This window comes from Strongylocentrotus purpuratus, unplaced genomic scaffold (assembly GCF_000002235.5).
Source record: "Strongylocentrotus purpuratus isolate Spur 01 unplaced genomic scaffold, Spur_5.0 spur5_scaffold_15, whole genome shotgun sequence".
Lineage (NCBI taxonomy): Eukaryota > Metazoa > Echinodermata > Echinoidea > Camarodonta > Strongylocentrotidae > Strongylocentrotus > Strongylocentrotus purpuratus.
In genome coordinates this window covers 6,886,792-6,914,114 of record NW_022145600.1, presented here as the reverse complement: position 1 = coordinate 6,914,114, position 27,323 = coordinate 6,886,792, and the positions used below count along the sequence as shown (strand labels likewise).

Here is a 27,323-nt window from a genome sequence, read left to right as displayed (position 1 = left end):
ATGTTTCCCGTAGTGTGTATATCCTGCAGATGCAGCTGAATTTCAACCGTGTCAAAGTGATGGTGCATACTTGTGATTTTCTGAGTAGCTGACAGTATTTGATTTTGATCATTGCTCAAATTAAAATGGATGAGGAAAACTAGCTATCCTGGTAACTGCATAATGAACACCCTTGATTGGCAGTATAAGTAAAAGTAAAAAATAATTATAAATACAAATACAAATACAAATAAAGATCAAACACTTTGGTGGAAACATTTACATTACCGGTAATGCAAGAACTTTACATTTCACAAGTATTCAATTCAAAATGTATTTGATAACAAAGTCTGTAAATGCAGTATATTCTTGTGGTTGCTACATGAATAACTTTCCACTATTCTGTGTAACATCACAATATTCCAGTAACTCTTTGGAAAAATAAACAAAATGATGAAATACATTACAAAGGAAAACAAAGAAACACTTAAAGGAAATCAGAAATTTGGAGTGAAGCCACAAGCATCTTTAACAGTTTCAAAACAATTTTTTGGGGGTGGTCATTTGACCTAGGATCATTTCGCATGGCGTTGAGTTCTGTCTCATTGTCACAGCGTAAACATTTGTTTACAAATGATAATTTTGTTTATCCAGGTTAGCCTCATCACTGTTCTACATTAAATGCTGTTCTTCAAGAGGGTCCTGCGATTAGCATTACCCCCAGCAATTGCCAGGTACCTATTCACACCTGGGTGGAGAGTGGCAAATGAGGATTAATGCCTATCCAAAGGATACCGGAGCCGGGCTGGGATTCAAACCCTCAACCCTGGCACTGTGAGTCAAGTGAATGAACCACTCTATACCACAACACCTCTACACCTCAAGACTATACATCTTCTTAACACATGAAAGCACAAATAATGACAATTTAAAGACAAGTAAAGGCAGCCCTGCATACATGTTACATCGTATAATATGGCTACAGGGGTGTCAGTACTGTTTTGCACATCAACAGAACTTGCTATTCCTGCCAAATAGCTTCGAAACTGAAAGACTGGCCACATATCAATAACGATAGTTAAAGGGATTAATCAGCTTAGGTAGAAAGGGAACTGGATCCAAGAAAAATCGTCGCCGAAGGCTCATTAGGATGAACTGGTGAGTGTGATATCTAAATAATATCCCAATAATACTAATAGCTCAATCTATATTGCGCATGTATATGTCCAGGCGATGCTCAAAGCGCCAACAAAGTACTATCATGACACTGGCTTTAGCCTAGCTGCCCTACGGCACTCAAAGAACGAAGGAGTAAGCTCCTAACTAGGTACACATTTACTATGCCTGGGTGGAGAGTGGCAAATGCAGATTAATAACTTGCCAAAGTATGCAGTGTATGATCTACAGTCCGATGATATACCTACTAGATCACACAGCACCCCTACCTTTCTTACATAGACCGATTTAATAGAGATCATGCTGGTAATGTGTGACCAGTCCTTCAGATTCCAACCAACAACTACTCGGTTTGGGAGATACCATTTCTGAAGATTATGCATTCATTATACACCTACATGTACTAAGACAATAAAGCCTATTTATTTTGCAGCCTACCTATCTACCTTTGTTTACATGTGAATGGTATTTTTGCAAATGAATACCTGGATTTGACAGCCTGGATTCCAACTTACATGTACACACCTAAACCAGTTGAAAATGACCTTCAAGAAAGAACAAAAATTACCTATCAATCTGAACCTCGCATCAATATACGATTTAACTTCATGGTAGAGAATATCAACATTTTCCCGTTTTTAGATGATATGTTTCGACAATACTCCTCAGACAAATGTAATATCGTCTTTTATTTCATTATATATCTGATCACATGTCAAAATAGATAAACAAAAATATAAATACAATCAACGTATCTTTTAGAAAAAAAATAGAAATGAAGCACCCTTTAGAAGAAAACAAAGATAACTCAAATGACACCTGGCGCCGACAGAAACAGGAGAAAACAAAGCAAGTAAAAATGTTTGTTACATCAGTTACAATGACTAATTGGTTATCTTTAATTGTTAACTGTTTGGATATACCTCAAGCTTAAACCAAGAAGAATGTTTTATGAGAGAAAGAACTAATAGAAAGTTTACAGAGAGACTGTGCAGCATTATTTCATAGCTCCATCCTTTCATTGAGTTTATACTCTTCTTCATGCATTTTTATGATTAATTAATTACTTTGAATAAATGGAATTCATTTTTACTTCATTCGAGAAAAAAATTACAATTGATTTCATTGCAGATCTTTTCAACAGCACAAGATTGTGACGTGTAGAGTACAGTTCTAATCACACTCTACCTGAAAACTGGATAACATTCGTTTGTAAACGATCGTCCGTCAAAGAGGAGAATCCTTATAGGTTAAGTAGAGACAGTTTTGCAGACAAAAAGAATTCAAATAATTTGAGGGGGAAGGTACATGAAGCTCATTTTAAAACTGAAGAAATAAAATATATTTGATATATTTCCCCCATATTTCCAAGTGTTTTGAATGGATGCTTTAGAAGCAGCATGAAACAAATGATTAGTGTCACACACTAAATTTCCATAAATTTGGCAGAAAAAAAAAAGGAATTACAAAACCCCTTATGCCAGAGTGGCAAGCATGCCGGCTGGGTGAACATCATCAACAGAAGCATTATTTGAAAATGCAGCGTTGTGTGTCACTAATCCATTGAAGAGGAGTTAGTATGAGTAATAAAAGGGGGAAACCCCAGATAAATTGATCAGTTATGCTGCTCTGAACTCAACAATAGACCGGATTTGTACATGTACATCAGGGTCCTGTCTGAAAAAAGACTTGTACTTCATTCAAATCAATCGCCATTTAACTTGAGGTTGTATCACTCACATCTCTGCACAATAGAGAAGGGCGTTTGTTAAAAATATGAGTAACTGAAGGCCTTGCAATTGAATGGGATCAATAGCAATAGCAACTCTTTACAAGATTATGTCTAGGAGACTTAATTCATACAAGGAGGGTAAATAGAGCATAATGCAATAACATACTTCACTAGACCTGAAATTTTAGTACATTTTGGGGTCATTTATGCATCCATGTTGCAACTAATACAAGAAACCAGAAACCAAAGCCATTTTTGTTCCTCATAAATTTTACCTTTTCACCAAAAAAGGCAACACATGGAGAGAGATAGTCATAAACTTGTGGCACATGCAAGAAACAACACATGAACATGATCAAAAACAGATGAAAATAGGGATGAAATTCAACACATGTTCTCAATTCAGAATAATGAAACTATATTCATTTTTCAGCTATATACACAAAAAAGAGAGAACTATTTGTTTCTAGGAAACAAATCCATCCCTGCAAAATAAATTTTCTCCATTCAGCTTCAGACACATTTATGAAGCTGCCTCTTAATAATAATCTTTTTTGTAACTTTCTCTTTTTTTTTCTCTCCGCAAGTATTAATTTACAATCTTCTGCTTGCAATATACAGGCCAGTACACTTTGGTTCAATTAAAAAATATACATATCCAAGTGTTAACCAAGGCTTTACAGTAATTTTCTGTCAACTCTCACATTTTTTTTTTCATCTTATAATTTTTTACTACAATAACTGAAACAGACATAAATATCACATATCTTTAAATGTGTTCCACAAATCAGCCACAATTATCTTTGGCTAAAAAAAAAAGGAAAACATTCATCATCGTAACCATTCCATATAAGTAGTTACATCAGTCATATCTAGAAAAGAAAAATAAGTCTACTCACCCATGGAAATAGACAACAACACTTCATCATTACAGACAATCGAGAGATGTCTCATAATTCATTTGCACACAAAAGGTATGTGTACGATATTCTACTTTAATCAGATCAAGATTAAAGAGCGAGTCATGGTGGAGTAATTTCACTTTTCTGGTACTTTTTAACATCCATTATCTATCCCCATACTTTCAAAACAAGTTTTTTATATGCATTTAATGTGTATATTTAAGAACATGGCAAAACCAAAAGGTGAAACTAAGTGATTCATGCTCACAAATAACTGGAGAAGAGTCTTGGCCTACTTCATGAATGAATGATGCATTGTATGCATTTACGCACTTGAACGCTAAGGCTCGCCCAAGGATGACATTCTAAAAGACTTGCTATCGAGCATAAAAGATGCTGTACAGATTACTTCATCTCTGCAACAAGTTCTTTTTTCCGTCCTGAAATGCTCTCAGTCGAATATTGTGCAGTGCTTTGGATGCGTACCTAGTTTCCTTGAGCGAGTCTTGTTGTTTTGTTTTGCTTTATCCCCCTTTGGTTATGCCATTTTGAAAGGTAACGTGTCGAGGGGTCAGTGACACAGAGACGTAACTCCATTTTGGCCATTTTGAGAAAAAGTGGTTAATGTGTCAAAGAGCACTTGGAGTCAAGTCTATGTTTTACTAGCCATTGACTTTCGATGGGGTGTTGGGTGGAATTAAGTCTTTGTGAAACCTCACATTTTTCTGAACATTTTCATATCAAATACTCATTTTGGCAAAATATGGAGTTACGTCTTTGAGTCACTGAACCCTCGATGTGTTTCTTATCATTTGGGTTGATCAGCAAAGGTTCTCTCATGATAAACAGCGAGGTTCCACCTAATTCTGTCCATCGTGGAGGAAAATGTGAAAAAAAGAAACTACCTTATTGTAACCTTATTCTTGAACTCTAACACTCATGAATCCATCAATTTGCTAAGGCATGTGACATGGTGTCCGTTCATTTTTTCTCAGATAGAAAAACGTTGGATCTCTTATGGGCATACAATTCTAAGATTATATAGTTGCATACCTAGTTTTATGCTGAAATCAGAATCATATTCCTTCTATAGGTAAAACTTATGTCAAAGTAATGTTACATGACCTTTTGGTCTTTCAAAGGATATGTCTACACCAATGTCTTTTCGGTCAGGGAATGATAACATGGCCCTTGTAAATACCAATTCTAAATTGTGTCAAACAGGTCATGTTGAAAACGAATCCAGACTGACAACTGAATCAAACACAATCAATGCAATTCAAATAGCATTGGATTTGAGTTTAATCGTTTCATATAAAACACACTGTCACTGTATTCCTTCTACATATCTCCCCTACAGAATATAATTTATGTTCACATAATAATGTAAGTGAAATATTTGCTTTCACTTGACCCAAAAGTTTGAATAGGCAATTGTGAGGCTCTGAAAGAAACTCCAGGAGGCAGGTAATATACTTAAGTCTTTATAAACAGACAACAAACTTGGCTTCCAATGTAGTTGGTAGTTTGTCTTTGAGTCACTCAATGCCCTTCCGACCCCAGAACACATGAAACATAAATCTTTTTGTCTCCACTCCCTCCTCCAATCAATGACCTACTAGCCCCTCTCTTTCTCTATATAGAGAGAGCGATACTATATAAAGAGACTACATAAAGGTGGTGCAAGAGTATAAGGCCCTGGCTTAGCTGGGCGGCTTCTCTTGGAAGAGGTACAAGTTATTAGTAGCTGCTACGGCCAGGATGTTCTCCCGGGGGTGCCACGCCGTGTGGAGGATCTTGCGGTTGAAGTCGAGGCTGTCCACGCTGATCTCGTCCTTTTTCCGCTTGCTCCCCGTGCCGACCCGCCGCGGCTTCAGGACCTGCAGCGGTTTCGTGTTCTCGCGGGAGGCCTCCAGCGTGACGTCGCGGCTCGTGTTGCGGTCGAATATCCTGAAGAAGTTGTTGTAGGAGCCGGTCATGATTGCACTGTAGGAAGGGCAGAGAAGGGTGAAAAGATATGCAGTTAGACAAGGAAATTTCGCTAATAAAAACATTCCTCTTTCATAATCATGAATGGACCAGTTTACAAACATATTCAAATTTTGGGATGTGTCTTTCCTGGGGACCTAGTGACAAGTTATTCCATTAACCTTTTATTAATGAATGAACTACAATATTCAGAATCCATTCTGCATATATTACTTGTTGCCATGTCAGGCAAGCTTTGGGCGAACTTTCAGGTATAGTGCCTTAGTGCCTATGACCACTGAATATTTTCAGAATGTAGCCTAAAGGAATGATCATAATTTAATGGTCAGTGGAATGCATCCGTAAATACTTGACTGAAAAAAGATAATGAACTAGAATAAAAATATAATCAAATCATATTTCATCATATTTAAGGAGGGTAGCTCCTTTAGCAGACAATACACCATTATACTTGGAGGCCTTCCGTATTATAAGTGCACACTTCAAGAGGTTATTCTTCGCTGTCATCCCAATTTTTTTAATTAATTGGGTAACATCACAATAAATTAAAATTCATTTCATTTACTTCTTTAAAAAAAAGGATGGTGAGGTGAGAAATAAAATGCTCCCCAGGCTAAGAATATGGACTATGGAATACAATAACACATTCCCTATCCATATCAAAGTGTATGCTCTATGTTCTCAACTCAGGGGTTGGTTCAATGGTTTGTTTCACCAGACTGGTGAGAAAGCATGTGTATGCTTGTAAATAAGCAACCAGGGGACAGACTGATGTACGTTCTCTGAATGAGTTATAGTATGGGCATTCAGGTTTTTTAACAGAATAAACTACTCACCTGTCTGAGCCATTCCATACACACTCAAACTTGTCGAATATGCAGTCATTCTCATAGAGAGAACATAGCTTGCTTCGTAGGTACTCATGGACGGGAAAGGTCTCTACTGGCTTGGTATCCATTAGAAGATCCCATACCTTATGACGTGAATAGCAGAAACAGAGAGAGGGAGGGAGGAGGGGGAGTAGGAGAGAAAGACAAAGAGAGAGAAGGTGAGAGAGAGGGAGCGAAAGGAGGTAGAGGGAAGGGGGTAGAGGGAAAGGGGAGGGGTAGAGGGAAGGGGGAGGGGGAAAGAAAGGGAGAGGGAGAAAGATAGAGAGAGAGAGAGAGAGAGAGATGGGAATAAAGAGGGAGCGTAGGGAAAGAGATGAAAAGCAAGATAAAGACAAAGCATGAGACATTGAGAAAGAGGAGAAACAGAGAGAGAGAAAGAGGAGAGACATAGAGAGAGAAACAGCGAGAGAAACAGAGAGAGAAAGAGGAGAAACAGAGAAAGAGGAGAGACATAGAGAGAGAAAGAGGAGAGACATTGAGAGAGAAAGAGGAGAGACATAGAGAGAGAAAGAGGAGAGACATAGAGAGAGACAGCGAGAGAAACAGAGAGAGAAAGAGGAGAAACAGAGAAAGAGGAGAAACATTGAGAGAGAAAGAGGAGAGACATTGAGAGAGAAAGAGGAGAGACATAGAGAGAGAAAGAGGAGAGACATAGAGAGAGGAGAGGGAGAGGGAGAAGCAAGAAAACATCATTATTATTTCATTTCACATAAAACTGCCACAAGTGCCACAAGTGCCACAAATGAAATTAAAAAAATTGACAATTTCTTATGTTTCATAATCAAGTTACAGTGCATTATATTTTTTGTCTGATAAAAAAATGTAAATAAATTACCATTCAAATGTACCCTGCAAACAAAAAAGTTTCTCTTCTACCCATCTCCAATCCTCACATCATACATACATGTAAACAAACACAATTATATCACATTAAACACAAAGACATACAGGGTAGTCAATCAAAAAAAATTACAACAGTATACAAAGGGTTTTATTCCCCCCCCCCCCCCAATCAAAAGAAAGAAGAAAATATCCATAAATAGAAGATTAATTGCACCTCCAGCAGACAATGTTGAATGGTATCATATGGTTGACTACACTTGATGGCTTATGACTGTATGAAACACATCATGTTACAGTTGAATGTCTTCTCTGCATGCGTGTATGAAACACTAGTGTTATGGATGGCTTCCCATTGCTACCACCACACAACACCTCCATGTACACAGCATGGTGGCAGAAAGGTTAGAACAATACAGCCATAAACTGGGGGCATATTGTATGACATGCACTGGGTGGGTGTTTGGTGATACAGTACATGCAATAAGGTCACTTAAAAACAACGGTTGATTTCATCGACCCAAGTTAGAGGTGCAAGCAGGAAATTGACAGATATGCAAAATGTACAGGAAAGGAAATCCTGTTGTAAAGAAGCTTTAGATTTAGAACCTACTGCATTGCTTCAAGTTGGCTATTCAGGATATGATTCCAAATTGAAAAAAGTCAGAAACAGTAACTAGTTGGCTCCTCAATCGTACATACACTGGGCCGTATGCATAAAAAGTAGCAATTGCTTGTGCTAGCCTTTTACTTGAATCCGTATGCATAAACATAAGCAATTGCTTGCAAGCAAATGCTTTTGCTAGCAAGCACAAGCAATTGCTTGATGTCCGCAAGCAATTGCTTAAAGATCAAGCAATTGCTTAAAACCGTATGCATAAAACGAACCTTTTGCTTGTTCTTATAAGCAATTGCTTACGTTTTTTCAAGCTCCGTCATAGCAGCTTGAGCTCTTGCTTAATCGGGACGTTCGCGGTTAAGCATCATGTTTATGCTCGTTAGAGAAAAACCAAAGTTGTACAGGAGTAGAATAAATCGAGAAAAAATTGTTCCCGAGACCTATCGGAAACTATTCCGTTTCGACAAAGAGAACGTTGAGTGGTTAGCACACAGGTTCATACCTGAACATGATGAAAAACGGGGAGGATGTCTGACAACGGTGGAGAGCATGGAGGCTACCCCACACGCATGACATTTGAATACACTACTAGTATGCGAAACCCGCCTTTGTTCTCCCATGAATGATGTTCGCACCGGCGTGACGTCGCTATTGTTGAGATCGTAAGCAATTGCTTGCTGGAGGCAAGCAAAAGGTTTGAGCACAAGCAAAATGTTATGCATACGGATTTAAGCAATTGCTTGAGCTTGATCTTTTGCTTGACAAGCAATTGCTTGTGCTTGAAGCAATTGCTTGCAAGCAATTGCTACTTTTTATGCATACGGCCCAATGACAGACCATGACAAATATACAGTGAACTCTGTTGGGACCACAAAATATAATTTGACTTACGTAAAATTTGATTTTGGTAGAGTAAATGACACATTTCTTGCATACATGTAGTTTGGTCAAAAAAACTTATTTGACTTGTGTCACTTCATGAGCTCATGAACTTTCAGTATGTAGTGATGTTTTGGATTCCAGGGTATTGTTTAACTACATTGCTTTAATATCTGACATGTTATATCTAATCTAAAGAACTCCAAATCTAATCGACCAAACCAAGAAGGGAAGAATTTTGTGTAATGTACCGTAATCAAATTTAATGTATACGTCTTTATTGAGTTCCTCTTTACGAATGATTTCATTCACCTGCTACAAATAATTGTGTTTACAGTCAGGATGCGAAAGTAATAATGCTTGTCCTACACTGCAATGGCTAATGATGCAATTCCCACTCTAACTATTAAGATACAATTATTCGTAACAAGTGAATGAGATCATTCATCATGAGGAACTATGCATCAAATGTGATTACATAACAAAAATGGCCTAATTAACTTAGTCTGGGATGAGCAAACTGATATATGCTGAGCACAGGAGCTCTCCAAGTAAAAGGGAAGTTTTTATTCTTTGATGATTTGAAAGAAGTTTTATTTTAAAGGGCAAGTCCACTCCACTAAAACATACTTTCAATAGAAGCAGAAAAATCAGACAAAACAAGTTCGAGCAAAATCTATAACTAATAAGAAAGTTAGGAATCTTTGATGGCATGAAAAACTTGAAAATCACAAGACAAATTGGCAACTCGCTCTATGTACATATCTAATAGATGAGAGAGTATTGCCTTACCTTAACTGAAAGGTAGTCTCTTGATATAAGATATCTACCGCTGTGACTAAACCTGACATCTGATATTGATGATATGATTTCTGAGAAGAATGACCTATTGCTCGGATCCTCCGGTTCTTCAAAGACTGCAAAACAAAACAAAGGAACAATTAGATAAAACAAAACTGGCGTTATATTTCATATTGATCCACAGGAGGATCATTCAACCATGCTTTCGCTAAATCGAGGCCATCATCAATTTCAAGCTTACCACTCATGATGGCGGTCTCCTGCATTTTCTGTATTTTTATCTTTTTTCATTGAAAAATATTTGTGTTTGTATGCATCTTATTTAGTGTACTTAAAAATTTATAATTGTGTAAAATGAAGAAAAAATTGTTACTTTATGTAAATGATTAATATGTTCTACTTTGAAAACGCAGAAGTAACAAACAAACAAACAAACAAACAAATGTTCACATAGGCACTTGTAGTTATGTTTGGTTCAAAGCTTCATAAAGTTGAACACAATTGATTGCAAGTATTTTCATGGTTCCTTTTGAATGAATGCGGCAAAATGTACCCAACATCTTTATCGACAAATTACACAGCTCTTAGTTTTCTATGAAAACACTTAATGAACCTTACAGATAGACATTTGACAAATTTGGAAAGGTGAAGGTCTGTAAAGAAATGTAATGAATCATTCTGAGCTGTTTTGTTTCTCTGTGAAGGAACAAAGATGTTAAAAGAAGATGAAATATTGTTGCCATAGCAACACTAAGGAAAGAATCCATAAAATATTCAAGAGATGCCACGATCTTCAATAGAGCAATGCTGAAAACTTACAAACCTTGCTTCAATCTACTTTCACATTATCTTCCCAACACTGAACTTACGTACCATGTAACTTGAGAAACACACAGTTCCATTTTAGAGTTAATAAACATCATCCTAAGTGGTTTTAAAATAAACTATGATTACATAGCAATTATCAAATGATGATTTAGAGACAGTCTTGATGTTGTGCTACTTACTTTTTGCGCTCTGGTCGCAGAGTGCCGACTGGCGCATGTCACATAACCTAATAGTTCCTTTGCTACTGCTATACACAAATAAATTACAATCCTTTGGATGGAACTCGGCCGCCGTGATGACCTCTGTTAGGTCCTCCATGTTGGCCGGTTTGATATCTACAATGTCTGAGAGGCTTAGGGTTAAGGTCATAACAACATCATTTCCAGTTTTCCACATATCGAGTAGTACTGCATTAGGCCTAAAAAAAAAGGTTGTTGTATTGCCCTTTGCGACTGACCCCAAAATTTTGAAATTGACGGTCGGCTTTTAAAAAAGGTTTTTTTCTTAATCGTTTTTCAGAAGAAAAAATGTATTAAAGCATTCAAAACTGAAAAATATCAGGCCACGGGAAAGAAAGACATGTAGTCTCGTCAGGCTACACTCCCTTTAAGAACCAACTCTCAGAGAAGAGAGTCCAGCGGCCACAGTGATAACGTTCTCTTGTGTTCTCTTTCCAGGCACAGGTAACAGGCGAGGCCAAATACACAATGACGTTGGTGATAAACACAATCATACTACTACTTACAATAATGACGATGATGATGATGCTAATAATAATCAGAGCTGCCAACCTTGTGCGACCAAAAAAAGGAATCATGATGGCAAAAAAAAGGAATTTCAAGCAAAAAAAAGGAATTCATGAAAACGAAACTTACAACCACGTGCGACACACTTCCAATACAGAAATGTTCATTAATCATGCTGTTTTTTCCATACAATAATTTCATTTTTTTGGTGGTTATTTTGGTATTATCGGCATTTCATTTTTTATGAGAATATTTTTCTCTTCAAGTATGTTTTAAAATTAGTTTTCTATTGAATTTGTGATCAAATCACCATTTTAGAGCAGTTGTTTGACGTGCGGTATGTAAAAAAAAAAAAAAAAAAAAAAAAAAAAAACAATTAAAAACAATTTTAAAAATTATTTAAAAAACGTATTTTATGAAGAAAAAACGTAATACCATAATTTGGAGGAAAAACAGAGTAATTCCGGCAAAAACGAAATGGTTGGCAGCTCTGAATAGTGTAAAATTGTAAAAGGCATAGTAATTACAAATTAAATCTCTATGCATTTTACATTGTAAGCCTGAATAATATTATCATCACAATCATAATAATGGTGATGGTGATAATGATAAGAAAATAGTTTTTTATCCTAATAATAATAATGAATAATTTTTTTCCCCTCAGGACTGAAAAGGATACTGAAGCTCTGATCAGTGATGCCTAGATGCCAGAGGTTGATCCGGAGGTCGTCGGCCGATATGTATGTCTCGCCATCGCTGTTGACGGATATTGAGTTGATGTGGTAGGTGTGGGCGTTGGCAAACACTCTCCTGGGGCTGGCCTCCACCATCAGCTCCATGGGCTCCACCACGGGTAACCTGACCGAGGTGACGTTGGTCGGGTCCAGGAGAACCCCGTCCTCGCCCAGCAGGTTGGAGCCGGTCCACTTCTTGTCCCGCTCCGAGACTTTCCATAATTTGACAGTTTTATCTGGAAAGGGAAACGAGAGAGTGCAGCATGGATAGAATGATGAAAGCCATTGGTATCCTTTAAATGTAACTTTGCTTTGACAGGGATCCTAAATTAAATGATTTTTAAAATCAGTGCTCATAATAAACAGGAGAGGGAATCAGGCTTTGATGTATTGAAATAGCCCCTGCAGCGCTTCTTATACATGTCTGATTTTTTTTCTTCCCTTTTTTTAAGACCAATGTACTTTTTTTTATCTTCATCTAGGGCATTTTGTTTTAAAATGAAATTTGATAAGAGCCATCTGTAAAAATAACTATTACATTGAGAGATGTCCGAAATTAGCTGTATACAAACAGATTAATAATAATAATAATAATTTTATATAGCGCAGCTTTTATACAAAATATATTCAGCTGCGCTGGTTAAGAGCTCCTTTTTTACTAAATTCTACAAAATAAGATCTCTCAGTTGAACAAATAAGTTTTTAAATTGGATTTGAAAACATTGAGAGATGGAGTGCTTCGTATTTCTATTGGCAAGCTATTCCATAGTTTGGGGACAGCAATAGCAAAAGCACGGTCCCCAAGAGTTACTTTAGTTTTGCCATGGGAAATCTGAAACAATAATTTCTCTGTGGAACTGCGCAGGCTACGACTGTGTGACTGGACTTTGAGTTGAAGTAAATCTGTGATGTAATTAGGAGCTTGACCACTCAATGAGAATGGATCCTGTTCAAGGCATAGAATTAGGCTAGTTAGCACAGCAACAAAGGCAACATTTTCATTCCTCTAATATTAAAGATGAAGTTGAGTTCTGGTCATGCGATTGCATTGTGAAATAAACGTTGTGAAATCGATCAGAAAAGGTTGATCATCTAGCATATAAGTATTGGTGTGTACTGCAAGGTTCTGGAATCATCAAAATGATAAGAAATTTGGCCCAGTCTTGATAAAGTTACAAGCACTGTACACAGAAAGATGTATATAGGACTACGCACACGTGCGCGACACGTGCGTAATATCTATCACGTCCAAATAGATAAACTAATTTACCAAATATATCAATAAGTAGGCGGCTTCTCGGCAAAATTTGTATCATCACGTATTAGTCAAAACATATTCTTTCACATGATTGGTAATAAGAGCTACCATTTCATTTTTTGAGAGGGGGGCATTTCCAAAACTGGTCGATACCTTTAATAGGTGTCACTTATCAATCTTTTAAATGTTTTGTGTAATGAACCTTATACATATTCATGTTTTTAAATGTTGACTATGGCCTTATGGGCATGCAAAAAGGATGGAAGCATATTTTTTATTTCAAAAACCTACAAGCGTCTGCACAGGTATTTTATTGTTTTTCTTATGAATTCATACTGTTGTTACTGTTGTGTACCGGTAGTTATGATTTTTTAATATAATTTCACCTTGCTGTGTCATTTGCCATCAAAAGAATATCTCAATGTACAAGGTTCAAGGATCAATCAGTATACTCACCATTTGTTGAAAGAAGAAAATGTGCGTGATTTTGCCTGGGAAGCCATTTGATTTTGTTAATTTTTTCTTCTATTTCTAAACTTTTGAGATAGTCAAATTCAGGCTCGTGGCTTTGGAAGGTGCTGTACACATTGTATTCACCCCTCGGTGGTGTTGAATTTCTTGACTGCAAAAAATAAAAGGGATGAGAAAAAGAAAGGTGGTAATAAAGTCATGAAAGGAGGAGTTTGATTTAAAAAAATGCTAGAATATGCTGCAATATCATGTGTTTTGATTAGGATTGGAGCCGACCTGCCAACCTCTGGAGTTTAAAAACTGTATTCTTTAGTCCAAAAAGTTGTATTCTTAAAAATGAACATGGACTGTTACGCAGATCAATGCCTCTTACAATTCCTCATACAGGATTTTTTTTTTATGGATCATTGGTTGAATATGCATGATTTCGTCACGACTGGTGAGTTCGATGAATCAATGAACATCCCCAAATTGCTGATGTGAGATGCTTGTAGGATACTTTACAGGACAGAATGGGCATTTTGCCATTTATTTATTTACTTTTTTAAAAATCCTATTTTATTGAGGAAAATTGTACTGTTGTATTTGCTTCTAAAAATTGTACGAAATATGACTAAATCGTACTGGTTGGCAGGTCTGTTGGAGCAATGTTAACTCACACACTTTCAAACAGTTTATGATACCCTTGTGACTCAAAACACACACTATATTATTTGATGGTGGATGCCCTGGTTGGATTTCTACACTTGTTCCTCTCTCCGACAATCCCTAACATGGGAAGGAGAAGCCCAATTACAACTTCACAAAGGCAAAAAAAAAACATAAGGAGGTGCAATGTAGAAGACAGACCAAACAAATTAGAATTAATAACAATAACAATAATAATAATGATTAATAAATAAATACATTAACAAAATTATTGCAAGCAAATAATTTCAACCATAAAAAAGAGATACAATTTAACATGAACAAATCAGTACATTACACTAAAGGGATAGATATTATTATTTATAATTAGATCCAGTTAAGCTTAAAAATCGCCTTCTTAAAAATTGTTACTTATAATTCTTTAGTCACAAATTAACAATTATTAAAAATGAAGTGCAATTAGACAAGAGAGAGACAAAGAGAGAAAGGGGGAGGAAGAAAACGAGAAAGAGAGAGAGAGAGAGAGAGAGAGAGAGAGAAAATGTGAATATTATAATTAATCTTCATATAGTGTACATTTCTGTACATCCATTGGCTACACATTATGTAGTACTGTGTACAATAATGTACAGTTGCATGCCGGTGGTATGTGATTTCCTTTACAGATCTAGCATGTCATTGATCCATTTCACTTCTCTTCCCCTTGCGCAAAAAGGATGGATCCGAATAAGGAAATCCCTTGCCTCAGGCCTCAGACACACACCGATATGTCCATGTACATGTACTTGCATACACACAATCACAAGCCCTGCTTGATATTACAATCAAATCAAGCCAAATCTTACACTAAAACCACTGTATACAGTAGGTATAAGTACATGTAATGTACATGTACATGTAGATAGATAAACTGCTCATCAGTGCAGAACGGGATTGAGATGTTCTAATAATAATGCGTAAGGACAGAGCAAAGACACATTTATTCAGTGGACTATTTTCGTAATGTAACCAATACCGTCACATCACATATTATTTCATTCATCTGTTACGAATACTTGTATTTCAGTAGTCAGAATGCGAACTGCATATTAGTTGTTGCCGGGTAGGGCAAACATTATGGCTTGCCCTACCTAACAACACATTTGCATTTTGCATAGTCTATGAAAAATACAGCTCATCATTTTCAATTTGTATCAAGTGATAGCCACGTAAAACTCATTTGTACTCAACACATTAGGGATGATTTGCTCTTTTCTTTAATTCTTCATGACAATAAGTAATGTTAATTTGTTACATTTGTAAGTTATGTTAGTAATATATTGTATTCTTGGTAATTTGAGTAGTGTTAATTCCATCAGTAATATTGATTTTTCTTAAAGTAATTTTTCATTTCTGTACAGCGCTTTGAAACTTTTATGTCACAAGCGCTATATAAATTTTTCGTATTATTATTATACAGGGATTATCATAAAGACATCTGCCAACAACCTGCACATTTAGGTCAATAGATCAAATGTAAGAGTTTCAGGAAGTGTTACAGAATGAAATATATGTATTTATAAATGTACATACATGTATATGTAAATGACCAGGAAATTAATACATATAAAATTAATGACATCATCATATACCAAGAATTGGGTGGGGCATTTTTCGAGGGTCATCCAGACTGGAAATTTTGAGGTCTGCATGCATGAGCCCAATATCAAAATATTAAAATTTAGAGGTCCAGATTTAGATTTTGGGCGGCCACGTGTCCCAGATGCCTGCAAACAGTTGATCAGCTCTGGTCAGGGTTAGGGTTTAGGCTTAAGGGTAAGGTAAGGGTTAGGGTAAGGTAAGGGTTAGGGTTAGTGTTAGGGTTAGGGTTACATGTACTTGTATAATGGGGTATTCCACAGTTGTTTGAACAATTCTTACCGAGTCTTCTCGTTGAAAGATTACTACTCTCCCGCCTTTATCACCTGTTGCTAGTAGTTCGCCATCATGGTTGAATTCACATGTTGAGATTATATCGGCTGTCAGAGTAAAAATAACAAAATTGAGAAATTATGATTTGTTGAAATGACATTGACTGTCCAGTAAACAAACAAATCACCAATTTAGAGAGCCATAAGAGTGTTAACTTACTACACGTGTAACTCTGTATTAAAGTAGTTAGTACATGTACAGTCAAACCTGCTTTGGTGACCACCTGTATAGAAAGACCACCTGTCTACAAAGACCATATTTTTTGTTTCCCTCGAAAATGGTTTCTCATTGAAACATGTACTATAGGCACCTGTACATGTAATGTACATGTACACCTGCCTATAAGTAAAGACCACTTTTCTGAGTTACATGTTACAATGCCCTTGTGGCTCCAAACAGACAACATATTTGTTGTATTTTTTAATTTAAAAAATGGCCACCAAGTATTCGCCTGTAAGCCTGGGAGTGTACTTGAGTACCTCATTACATGGTTATGCACAGCCTTAGTACATGTATGTATGTATCATAATAAACTTGTGTACATGTAGACAATTTAAGAAAATAATACCAAGGTGAAAAAAGGGTTCACAAGTAACTCGCTTCCTGAGGAAGGCCACTACAGCAACACTTCCTTTGCTAGCTCTATACATGTACATGTTCATACTGTACATTGTGTACATGGATATGATGTGCACAGGATACAACTCCTTATATTTTATCAATTGAATGACCTTTACACAATGTATTATTCAAGGTGCTTTGAAATCATGACTCACTTGTAAATCTTTACAATATAATGAATAACAGCAATCTTTAAATTTATCTTCCTGGTTTTCAAACAGAAAGGCATCGAGATGACAAGTACTTTGGCTATCTACATGTACATGTACATGTACATGTACATGTACATGTAACAACAGATGGCTCAGTGGAAGAGCAGTGGTCTCATAACTGGGAAGGTTCGAAAGTCAAAACACAGTCGATTCTCGATTACAATGTCCCTCGGAGAGGAGTTAAGACTGCCGGTACTTGGGTTGATTACGTATAAGCATAATACATGCTTTCTTTATAGCGGTCAGGTAAAATAATCATCAAACATCAAATATGTAAGCTTTGTTTTCCCCCTAGCTACATGTATCACTGCTTTTTTTTTGCCTTGAGCAAGTGAGCTTCATGTACATGTACATGAAGCTCACTTGCTCATACAAGTGATGGCAACATGTAATTCTACTGGCACTGTCATAAATTCTCTCTTCCAAAATAATTGAATATTAAATACAATAGATCATTACAAATAAAATAACAATTTGCAAATCATACATGTTACATACAGGTACGTTCACTTCATTACACACTTTAGTATATTGCTGAATACACAGTCACAGGTCTAATGATCTTAATACATGTTCATGTATGTGCAATGTAGTTAATGATGAATTTCTGTGCAACAAGTTCTTATTTTCTTAATTAACCCAAATGTACTCTACTCTACCAGAACTACCTCCTCCACTTGTGTTTAAAGTTTCATTCAGCTGTTTGTGTACAGTCATTCTGAATTCGAATTGACGAATAATCCACCACATAATGAGCAAAGACACATTTTTTTTTTCTCTTCTCAAAAGAACCCTTCTCATCCCTGTCTCTCTCTTTCCCATCCTCTGCATAATAATCATATACTCTGATGGAGAAGGAAAGTGGTTTGCTGCTGGCAGGCTTGCTGCCTGCCTGCGTGGGTGTACGGGCGGGTGGGTGGGTGGGCATGCAGCTCACTGACCTGGGGAAATCATACATTTGCTGTCTTCTGCAGGGAATGTCATCATATCTCAGCACGACACCAAGTGTGTAATGAATGAGTAGTGTGCAGTAGTACATGTAAGTAACATGTAAGACACTTGCTCAAAAGGCATTGTGTAATTGAAGGGAACCTCCATCTACCTCCAGGAAGATTGTGCATTTATAATTGACATTCTCTTAATGTTTGTTTACTCATATTTACATTGTTATATTTTTTGTGAATTGCCGAATAAATAAAAATAAATAAATAAATAGAACAATTTAATTTACGATTTTGTTATGATGAAGAGCAGTTTCATACTGCTTATGATTTTCATTCAACTAGAGTACCGTATAAACCAAATCAGCAATCTGTTCACAGAGTGAGGCAAGGCCCACATTTAAAAAAAAAATATGATTCAATCCCTTTTGAGATGGGAAGGTCCTTTAATCCAAGACACCATTCCTTTAGTCCACATGTACTTCATTGCAGAACCTAGAATCCTTTATAAATCATTAGTCTACATTTAAACACACCTTGTACCACAGGTATTTCTCTTACCACCTTTTTCTGAAGGCTCAACATATTTTTATGAAGCTCTGATGTCTAAACCTACATGCACATTTTTTTGGATAAACTCTTTGAATTTACATTGGTTTCATTCAATTTTTAGTTTCTGTAAATAAATAAATTGATTTTTTTTTCTTTCTTCATTACATCGCTCTCCAACTAGAAAACATGTGAGCTCTTACAACAAACATTAAGAATAAACAGTATTCAATTAAACAACAACTGTACATTGAAGGTACGCGGACACCAACGATCAACTGTGTAATGACATATTTCTTCAAATTGGTACCCATACACGTATGAGCTAATGCCTTAGTGCACAGAGTGCCAAATGCAAATATTGTGCAGTAGAATATCTAGCCTCTTTGACCTACTTCTTAACTACCCATTTTCAATTCATGCATTTGCTTGGTTAAGCAGGACAGTTGGTCGCTGCCGCCGCCGCCGGTCGCAACACAAGCCACCGTGCAAGAAGTCGTCGTCGGTCCAGTCTATTTATGCTACTTTGACATTTAGAGATGTGTGGGGGATGATGCAGTGTCCTGTAGCACCTGATTTCCAGGATGAGTATCTCAAGTTTTTTTTCTTCAGTTCAAACCTTACCCATATTTTATCAAGTACTGAATTATGATGAGTCCATGTGAAAACTATTTTGTTTAAAGGACATTAAAGGTCAACTTTTGAGGATGCTAAGATTTGTCCAAGTTTAAAACCTGTATAAAAATAAAGTCTTTGACTTTGTAAGTTCACTGATCATGCATGGACGTACGACCATGAAAATCTAAGATATAATTTACTTTAAAAAAGGTTGATGTGAATGATTAAATATTTCTCTACATGATCAAGTCAAAATGCTAATTATCATAAATTGTATATTTAGGGTTATACTTAGAACTCGGAGCAACAAAGGATCTCTTGTGGATAAAAGGGAAACAAATATTTTGAAACCTGATTCTCTTTTTTTTTTAATAGTAGAAAAAAAATTATGACAAAATTTAGACTGTAAGGGAAGGAGTACAGAGTCATTTACATACATCCACATCATGTTTCTATAATTTTCCTCATTCGACATTCAAGTTGAATAAATCAGAATTCAGGTTTTATTGTAAGAGAAAAGACAATGCCTCAAGTGTTGAATTAATCGATTCAAAACAGCAATTAGTGAATGTTATCATCTGAGGGACAGCTTCCGGGAAACCCCCCTTAGTTCCTGAATGATTACCCATAGTCGTAGGTAATGTAGTTTACAATGCAGGGACTGACATTTCAGTTATAATGGCTTGGAGCGATATCCAAATGTTTTGTACATATACATGTATACAGTATCCCGGTTTGGTTTATTGGGAGAATGCACCCACACAAGTGAAGCTTCGTTCACATATGATGTCGTAAACCTCTTCCTCCTCATTCTTCCCCCCTCCTTCTCCTTGTCCTTATATTTATTCTCTTCTTCCTCTTTTTCTTTTTATTTCTTCTTTGTCCCCCTCCCCCTCCCTCTCCTCTTTCGTCTTTTTCTTCTTAACTTTCTAAGCATGGCAAATCTTTGTCTTTGTGTTTGGAATTCAAAAACTGTATTCTTTAATCCTAAAAGAATAGGCAATTGCCATTGAAAATGGCACACACCCAAAAATAAAATTAATTAAAAAGAATTTAAAAATTGTAAATTTGTATTTTATTGAGGAAAATCGTACTATTGTATTTGCTTCTTAAAATGGTACGAAATACGATAAAATCGTACTGGTTGGCAGGTCTGCTTCGCGCACATGAAAAAATTTGCAGTATCAGAGATTCAGAGTACACCATGGTACAGTAAGTGCAAATGAATGGCCAGTCTACAGTACTCGTCATATGATTTTGGTGCACATGGCAGTTTTGTGAAAAGAGTTTTACTAATAATAATAATAATAATAATAATCTTTTAAAGTTCACTCCAAATGTTATTAATTTAAACCGAAAATGGAAATTCTTTTTGCCCAATTGATTGTGAGCCCGGCAGCCACTGAGCAGCACCAGATCGATGTTGATCTATCCCTTACTGTTGAACGCCAAACAAGGTAGCAGCAACTCCCGTCTTTTAACGTCTTTTGGTATGACGCGGACGGGGTTCGAAACCACGAGCTCCCGGTTGTGAGGCGGATGCTCTACTTAGCAAACTGTCCCCAAATTCCCCTCTTCACTAATGGATTGCCATTCTCATATGATTAAAACAGAGCACAGAGAGTTGAACCCTACAACCATGACTGCATGACAATAGACCAGTTCACGGTTAGCACATGGCTGCAATGACCCCAAATATCCACAGATCTTCAAAACATGAAGAGGTCCCACTTTGTACATTTTTAAATAATCACTCCTACAGAGGTGCTTCATAAATAGCCTTTGTTTTCCCCTTTCAAAGAATACTTCCACCTGTGTATCAGGGAGTGCACTGCTTGTGCATGAATAATGATTACATACTGTAACTTTCATGAGCACATATCCAGTATTTCGTCTCTGTGTAATGTGTATTTCACAATCTGTTCTGCAATGACCTTTATCTGCTCATGCTCAGACTGCAACCGTGAACTGGCTTATTTGGTAATAATCAAATTCTAGAAGAACTTACCTTCAGTAACATCATCATCTACGGTTCCTTTGACTTGAGAAAAGCACCATTGCACCTCGCCGCTTCCTGAAACTGAATATAAGACAAAACACCAAATCTTAGCTGGAATCGTATTTTGAAAAGTCAATGAGTTTCATCGTTGTCATGAAAATGTCGCTCCAAAAGCAGCATCATTATAATGAATGATCAAGTAGGTGGTTTATACAAATCTAAACTATTTCAGTAAGTGTTGTTACATGCTTACTGGGTATGCTAGCCAAGTTGTTAAGGTTGCTGGTTCCAAAGAATTCTTGATTTTGCGATGATGCTCCTTGTAGGGTTTCTGAACGATTTTGATTTGCAAGCGTATGCGTGTTGCTTAGCTGCATGAGCCACTAGAGAGTGATCGCAAGCTTCACCTCCGTTGTCTTCCGTGTGCAGGTCCCTTCGCCAATTGACAAACACACACACACGGTCAGAATGCATGCATGTGCAGATTCTACGCGCCGTCACCATGGGCTTGGGCTGAGCAGAGCTCATGCCTCCCTACTTAGCTGACCCGAAAAATGGGGGGAAGGGTATTTTCAAACTGTAATGGCTTGTGATTTCCTGGGGCTAGCAAAAAAAAATAAGTTCATGGATATATTCCTTACAGCTAGGCCTGTAACCAATGATCGGATCGGGGGCCGATCTTGAGCCGATCAGGTAATCACAAGAAGTTTTGATACGGATAGCTGTTGCAAAGCAAGTTCAGACTAGTCTCGGAAAATGCGCAGTGCTCCTCGTTAGCTGTAATGCGTGCCAGAACGAATCCAAACAAAGACGTGATCGTAATGAAAAAAAAATCATTAAAAACTACGAGAGCACAATTGGAAAGACAACTACTGCTCATACAGGTAATTACCATAATCAGATACGTAACTTGGACGAAGATCGACCGTACCGACTCAAGCCTACTATCAATTGCTTTAAAAAAAATGCATAGCTGGGATTATTTTGTCATTTGGAGTTGTTGTAGACCATATGTGTTGATATTTAGTGCCTTTTCATGACTTTGAAATTAATAATATTCTTCTTCCTTTTGAAGTACAGACCTCTTTACAGAGTATTATCATACTATACTGGGGGTGTGTGCAGGTGGACCACTACACCGGGGTTTCCCCCTACTCTTATACGAATAGTGCAGTTCTTAACGTGCAAAGGTAGTGACTCTTCTCTACACGGGGCCTCCATTTAAGGTCCTATCCGAGGGACATAGTGTTTTCCACTTAACATCACCTGCGTCTATGAACAAGGGAAGGGGCACATTAACACACAACGCAGGCTTCAGTCTTCCGCCTGGGTGGGAGTCGAACCTGGGATCTTTGGTTCAAAAGGCGAACGCTTTACCGACTGAGCCAACTTGCCTCTAAGACTAAGAGAAGAGGCAAAACGTGCGGGCCGCCATCTTGGATTATAATAATGTGGGCATGCATGCATAGAGGATGTGTGCAATCTCTATCATCTATGGGGAAGGATTTTAGCACATAAAATCAAGTGGGCGATCATTAAGACACCTTACTCTAGCTCCTTGATGCATTTCATATTCACTTTGCAGAGACCTTTCACTTAATGACAGTGAAGTGGGGGCATTTATTACGAGGAATCCGTTTTAAGCATTGCCATCACGCGGATTGAGAACCCTACACTGGCAGAGCACCGAAGAAAAAAAATGTCTGTAAAAATGCGGACGATCAGGACTTATTTCTGAGGACGCATCGTTCCGCGTTTACGAAGATGATCCTAGTTCATGAAGACGATCCTTATTCTCGGACTAGCGCCCCTACTGACCATCCTTGCTTCACAATCTCACATTCTCAGTCTAGATCTAGACTCTAGTCAGGATTCCACACGGTTTTTATTTCAAATATCAAACAAGTTAAGCTACACTAGGGTGTCTGAACGATTTTTCAATTTTCAATTTGGGATCGTTTTTCACCATTTTTGTTTGATATTTAAATGAAAAGTGTAATCAGAATAATACATTTCAAATTTGAAGCTTCACCGATGTTTCTATCAAAAGATACAGCCCCTCCAAAACGCTGGTATATTCATATCATTTTGGTCAAAATCAACGAAAAAGACGTCCACGCAGAATGATGTTGTTTTGCTAAATTTAGCCAAACAGCTGTATCGCGCGATATGCAAGCGAATGCATATCGTACGCATGTTGCTAAGCCAATGCGCAACTTACAGCTTGAGCCACGTTGTCTCCGCGATGCCTGCCATTGACTAGTATGGCTAGCCGTTCGCGCCAAAAAACCAGGAAGTAACTACACGTTATAGTCAATGGCAATATCGCGGAGACAACGTGCGCGTTGTCTCAGCGATATTGCCATTGACTATAACGTGTATTTACTTTTGGGTTAATTGCGCGATTGAGTAGCCATACTTTCATTCACTATAATGTGTAATTGAATTTCGGGTTTCGTTCGACGCGGAGATGTTACGCGATGTAACCATGGTTTGGACTGAGCGGAGCGCACGCCCCCTAATTAGCTGATCCACCAAATAGCGGGAAGGGTATTTTTAAACTGTAATCCTTTGTGATCCCTGGGAGCTAGCGAAAATATGAGCACATAGAATTGTTCCTTAAATTAGGACTGGGACCGGGGCGTCATATCTCAAAAGTGGCAAACCTCAAAGTTAGCCAGTAGGTCTACACGATGTTTAAATTGCTGTTTTGTCCGAGATATTTTTAGAATTTCGATATGACCCCCCTTTGGAAATATTGGAATTCACTTGCTCTTTCATATTATGACACCTCATTTATTGAGTAAAACCTGGCTTCAGGATCACAACAGATAAAGGTTTAGACCCTAACTCTTGAATTGAAAAAAAAAACCTCGACTTTTTTTGCATGGTCGCGCAATGCACGTAGACTGCATAGGGATGCGTGCAATCTCTAGATCTAGGCCTATGGGAAAAATTTTAGCACACAACATCGGGTGCGCGAACAGACGCCCTAGCTTCACTTTGAATTGATCGAGTCCGACTAGTCTAGACTAGAGTAGAGTCTCCGGTTTGCGGCATCGCCCGGTTTGCGGCCAGGGGTATTTGTTTTAAAAATAAAATGAATATGACTCGATAATAATCGTTGAAACCTACCGTGGATTCCACGGTAAGTTCTGCTTTGCCGAAAACGTCCGTAGCAGGTGCTCCTGTCGGTACGGAGTATCCGTCAGCGATGTCGGAAATCTACGGCACCAGTCGCCGATGAAAATTCCAGCAGGTGCTAACTTTTAAGTTAAGAGATCGAGGCATGACTAGATCTAGTAGCTCTATTTGTCCGATATTTGTCCGATTGGAGGTGAAATTTGATGTTTTTGTGGAAGTATGATGGCTGTGGTCTGTCTCCTATCGCAGATATTTTGATTGTGCCACCGCATGGCCAGTTGCATGGGGTGGCCGCAAACCGGCACGTAATTACGTGTTTTTTCTGGTTTGCGGCGGGGGGTGTTAATACACACATAACATGCGGGATCGTGTATGATGGTATGTGTGCTGATGTGTGTACCCGCTATGACCCGATAGTTTCTAGTAGTACGTACCCCCGTATGGGATGATCCATTCGAGGAAAAGGTGAAATTGTTTTAAACTTGACAAATTTACCGTAGCAACAGATAAACATGAGAATTTGGGTTACCCGTAGTAATTTGGTACATGCTTTCATCGTGACGTAGCGCATAAAGCTTTGTGACGTACGCGTGCCGCAAACCGGTACTGCGTGCCCGCAAACCGGGGAACTCGAAGCATTTCGAAACGTGGTCAATGCTGACCACGCTGTGGGTCAGTTAAGTTATTTGTGACTTCTATTTAATAAGTAAGTATAGACCTATGGACTCTTTATTGAGGGTATTGAAGTATTCTGTGAGTATTCCAATAAAAATAGAATCGGCAGTTCCCGCCGATCGGCCGCAGACCGGAGCCACTACTCTAGTCTACGACTAGATCTACAGACACCTTGCTTTCAACATGTTCAATTTAAATCTAGATCTAGATCAGACTCTAGCCTACACAGAGCTTCCAAGTGTCATGCATTTTGAGGGTCTGAAAATGCTCTGTCTTACGCACGACGCGCACGCGCGATTTCAAAAAAATGCCTAGACTAGCCTACGCTTTACGCATCACGCACAGAACTGATCTTTGAAATTGACGTCTCTGACTACATAAGAATTAGAATCTAGATCTAGATGGTGATGATGATGATGATGGATCTAGAAATCAAATTCTAGGCTAATCCATTCCAATTCCACTTTTTTCCAACTCAAAATTGTAGATCTAGGTCTAGGTCTAGTCTAGACTAGGCTATCCGATTCTGAGACAGAGAAATAAACAAAAAACACAGATCAATACAATGCAGAGCAGAGACCAGAGTTTGTTGGTTTTTCATGATTAGCTCTTCGGATTATTGTCATACTCATAGTCATTTAGAGTTGGATCAACATTAATATTCTTTGACAGTATGGGATAGGAAGGTGTCATGTCAACGGCTTACAGCGGCTTAGCAGAGCGAGAGCTGTCCGCTCGGCTCAGCTAGCGCTACACACCGGTGACTTCACCGCGGGAGTGGGTAATTCAAATGTCGGAGCACCCAGTATCGGGACACAAAAATTAACTTACCGGCCATGGCGCTGGGTTCGAAAAAGCTCCAAAGGATATCCAGTATCCTTCCAAGATAATATTTACAACCCACGCGCGTTTCCAAAGATAAAGATGTATTTGATATTGAACCGATACTATTTAGATGAAAAATAGGGTAGTTTCATTTCAAAATGGCGCATTTCAGCGACGAATAACATTGTGACGTCACAGTCAACCTCGTTTCCAGACTCGGCTAGTTGTTGGTTAGCCTAGTCGACAGACAAGCATGCAAAGTGCGCGGATAGTTCAATTTTTTTTTAAAATCTCCATTAATGAACATTCAATTTCAATTCAATTCAAGGTATTTTATTCACTCATTGTAGCCAAAGGCTAAATTACAAATGAATTTACAAAATTCAAAACATTAAAAACATCATAAAAATTAAAAGGAATCATACACAATATTCTAAAAAATAAATATTAAATGCAAATGAAAGGAACTATAGATGTATAATGATAACATTATAAAAATATTGCTTACAAACAAAAAAAAATTTTGGAATCAAAATATAAATATAAATATTATTATCCACTTTCCATCAACATGTGTATTAAAGATAAACTTGAGTTCTGCTTTTTTTTTTTTTTTTGTCCCACTAAAATCGCAACGACTCTGCCAGCCGCTGAATTAGCGGGGGGGGGGGGGGGGGGGGGGGGGGGGGGGGGGGGGGGAGGGGGGGGGCACATTTTGTTTGGGTTTTTTTTGTCCCGAATATATGAAAATCGCGCCGGCCGCAAATTCGCTCAGGGAGGGGGGAGGGGGAGTGCACACTTTTTGGGGGAGGCCGGGGGGCACGTCCCTGTTTGCCAGTACATTTTTGGCGATTTCAGGGCTGATTTTAACACTTTTTTGGGGCCGCCTGTGCCCCCTGGATCCGTCCCTGTTACGACAACAAATACTAAACAGTTGTGGCCCTTATTTCCTAAAGCTCTTCTAATTATATAAGAATGAGGAACCCCTGTAATATTTAATATGAAGATCTAAGTAATACACCCAGTGTCTACACTTTTAAAAACGGTCGGGACAAGCCTGTGGACAAATACTGGAGAAGTGAACGTAAACTTGAAGTGAATTGAAAGTTGACACCGACCTATACCCCGTCATGATGGCAAACTTAAAACGACGACAGAATTTGGAACTGATAGAACTACATAATATAGAAATCAATGGATATGAATATACAATATGCAGAAAAATGGAAATTAATGGGATAAAAATTTATAAAGCAATTGATAAATAGTGAGGCAA

The 27,323-nt window shown here is 37.7% G+C and overlaps 1 protein-coding gene across 1 annotated transcript; it reads right to left on the bottom strand.

The window, feature by feature from the left end:
* Positions 1-292: 292 nt before the first annotated feature.
* On the bottom strand, positions 293-26,239 carry LOC100888421 (serine/threonine-protein phosphatase 2A 55 kDa regulatory subunit B alpha isoform). Its single transcript, XM_030985459.1, has 9 exons — positions 26,054-26,239; positions 21,413-21,484; positions 16,413-16,510; positions 13,830-13,995; positions 12,061-12,351; positions 10,815-10,979; positions 9,799-9,923; positions 6,615-6,751; positions 293-5,775 (listed from the first exon to the last, which is right to left on the bottom strand). Exons 1-9 carry the CDS (start codon positions 26,058-26,060, stop codon positions 5,493-5,495), a joined length of 1,344 nt encoding a protein of 447 aa, XP_030841319.1. The 5' UTR covers positions 26,061-26,239; the 3' UTR covers positions 293-5,492.
* Between the last annotated feature and the right edge of the window lie 1,084 nt (positions 26,240-27,323).

Coding starts and splice junctions, on each gene's coding strand:
- LOC100888421 (XM_030985459.1), bottom strand. Junction 13,996..16,412: donor TCTTTCAACGAGAAGACTCG/GTAAGAATTGTT, acceptor TATTTTTTGCAG/TCAAGAAATTCAACACCACC. Junction 12,352..13,829: donor TTTTCTTCTTTCAACAAATG/GTGAGTATACTG, acceptor TTCCCTTTCCAG/ATAAAACTGTCAAATTATGG.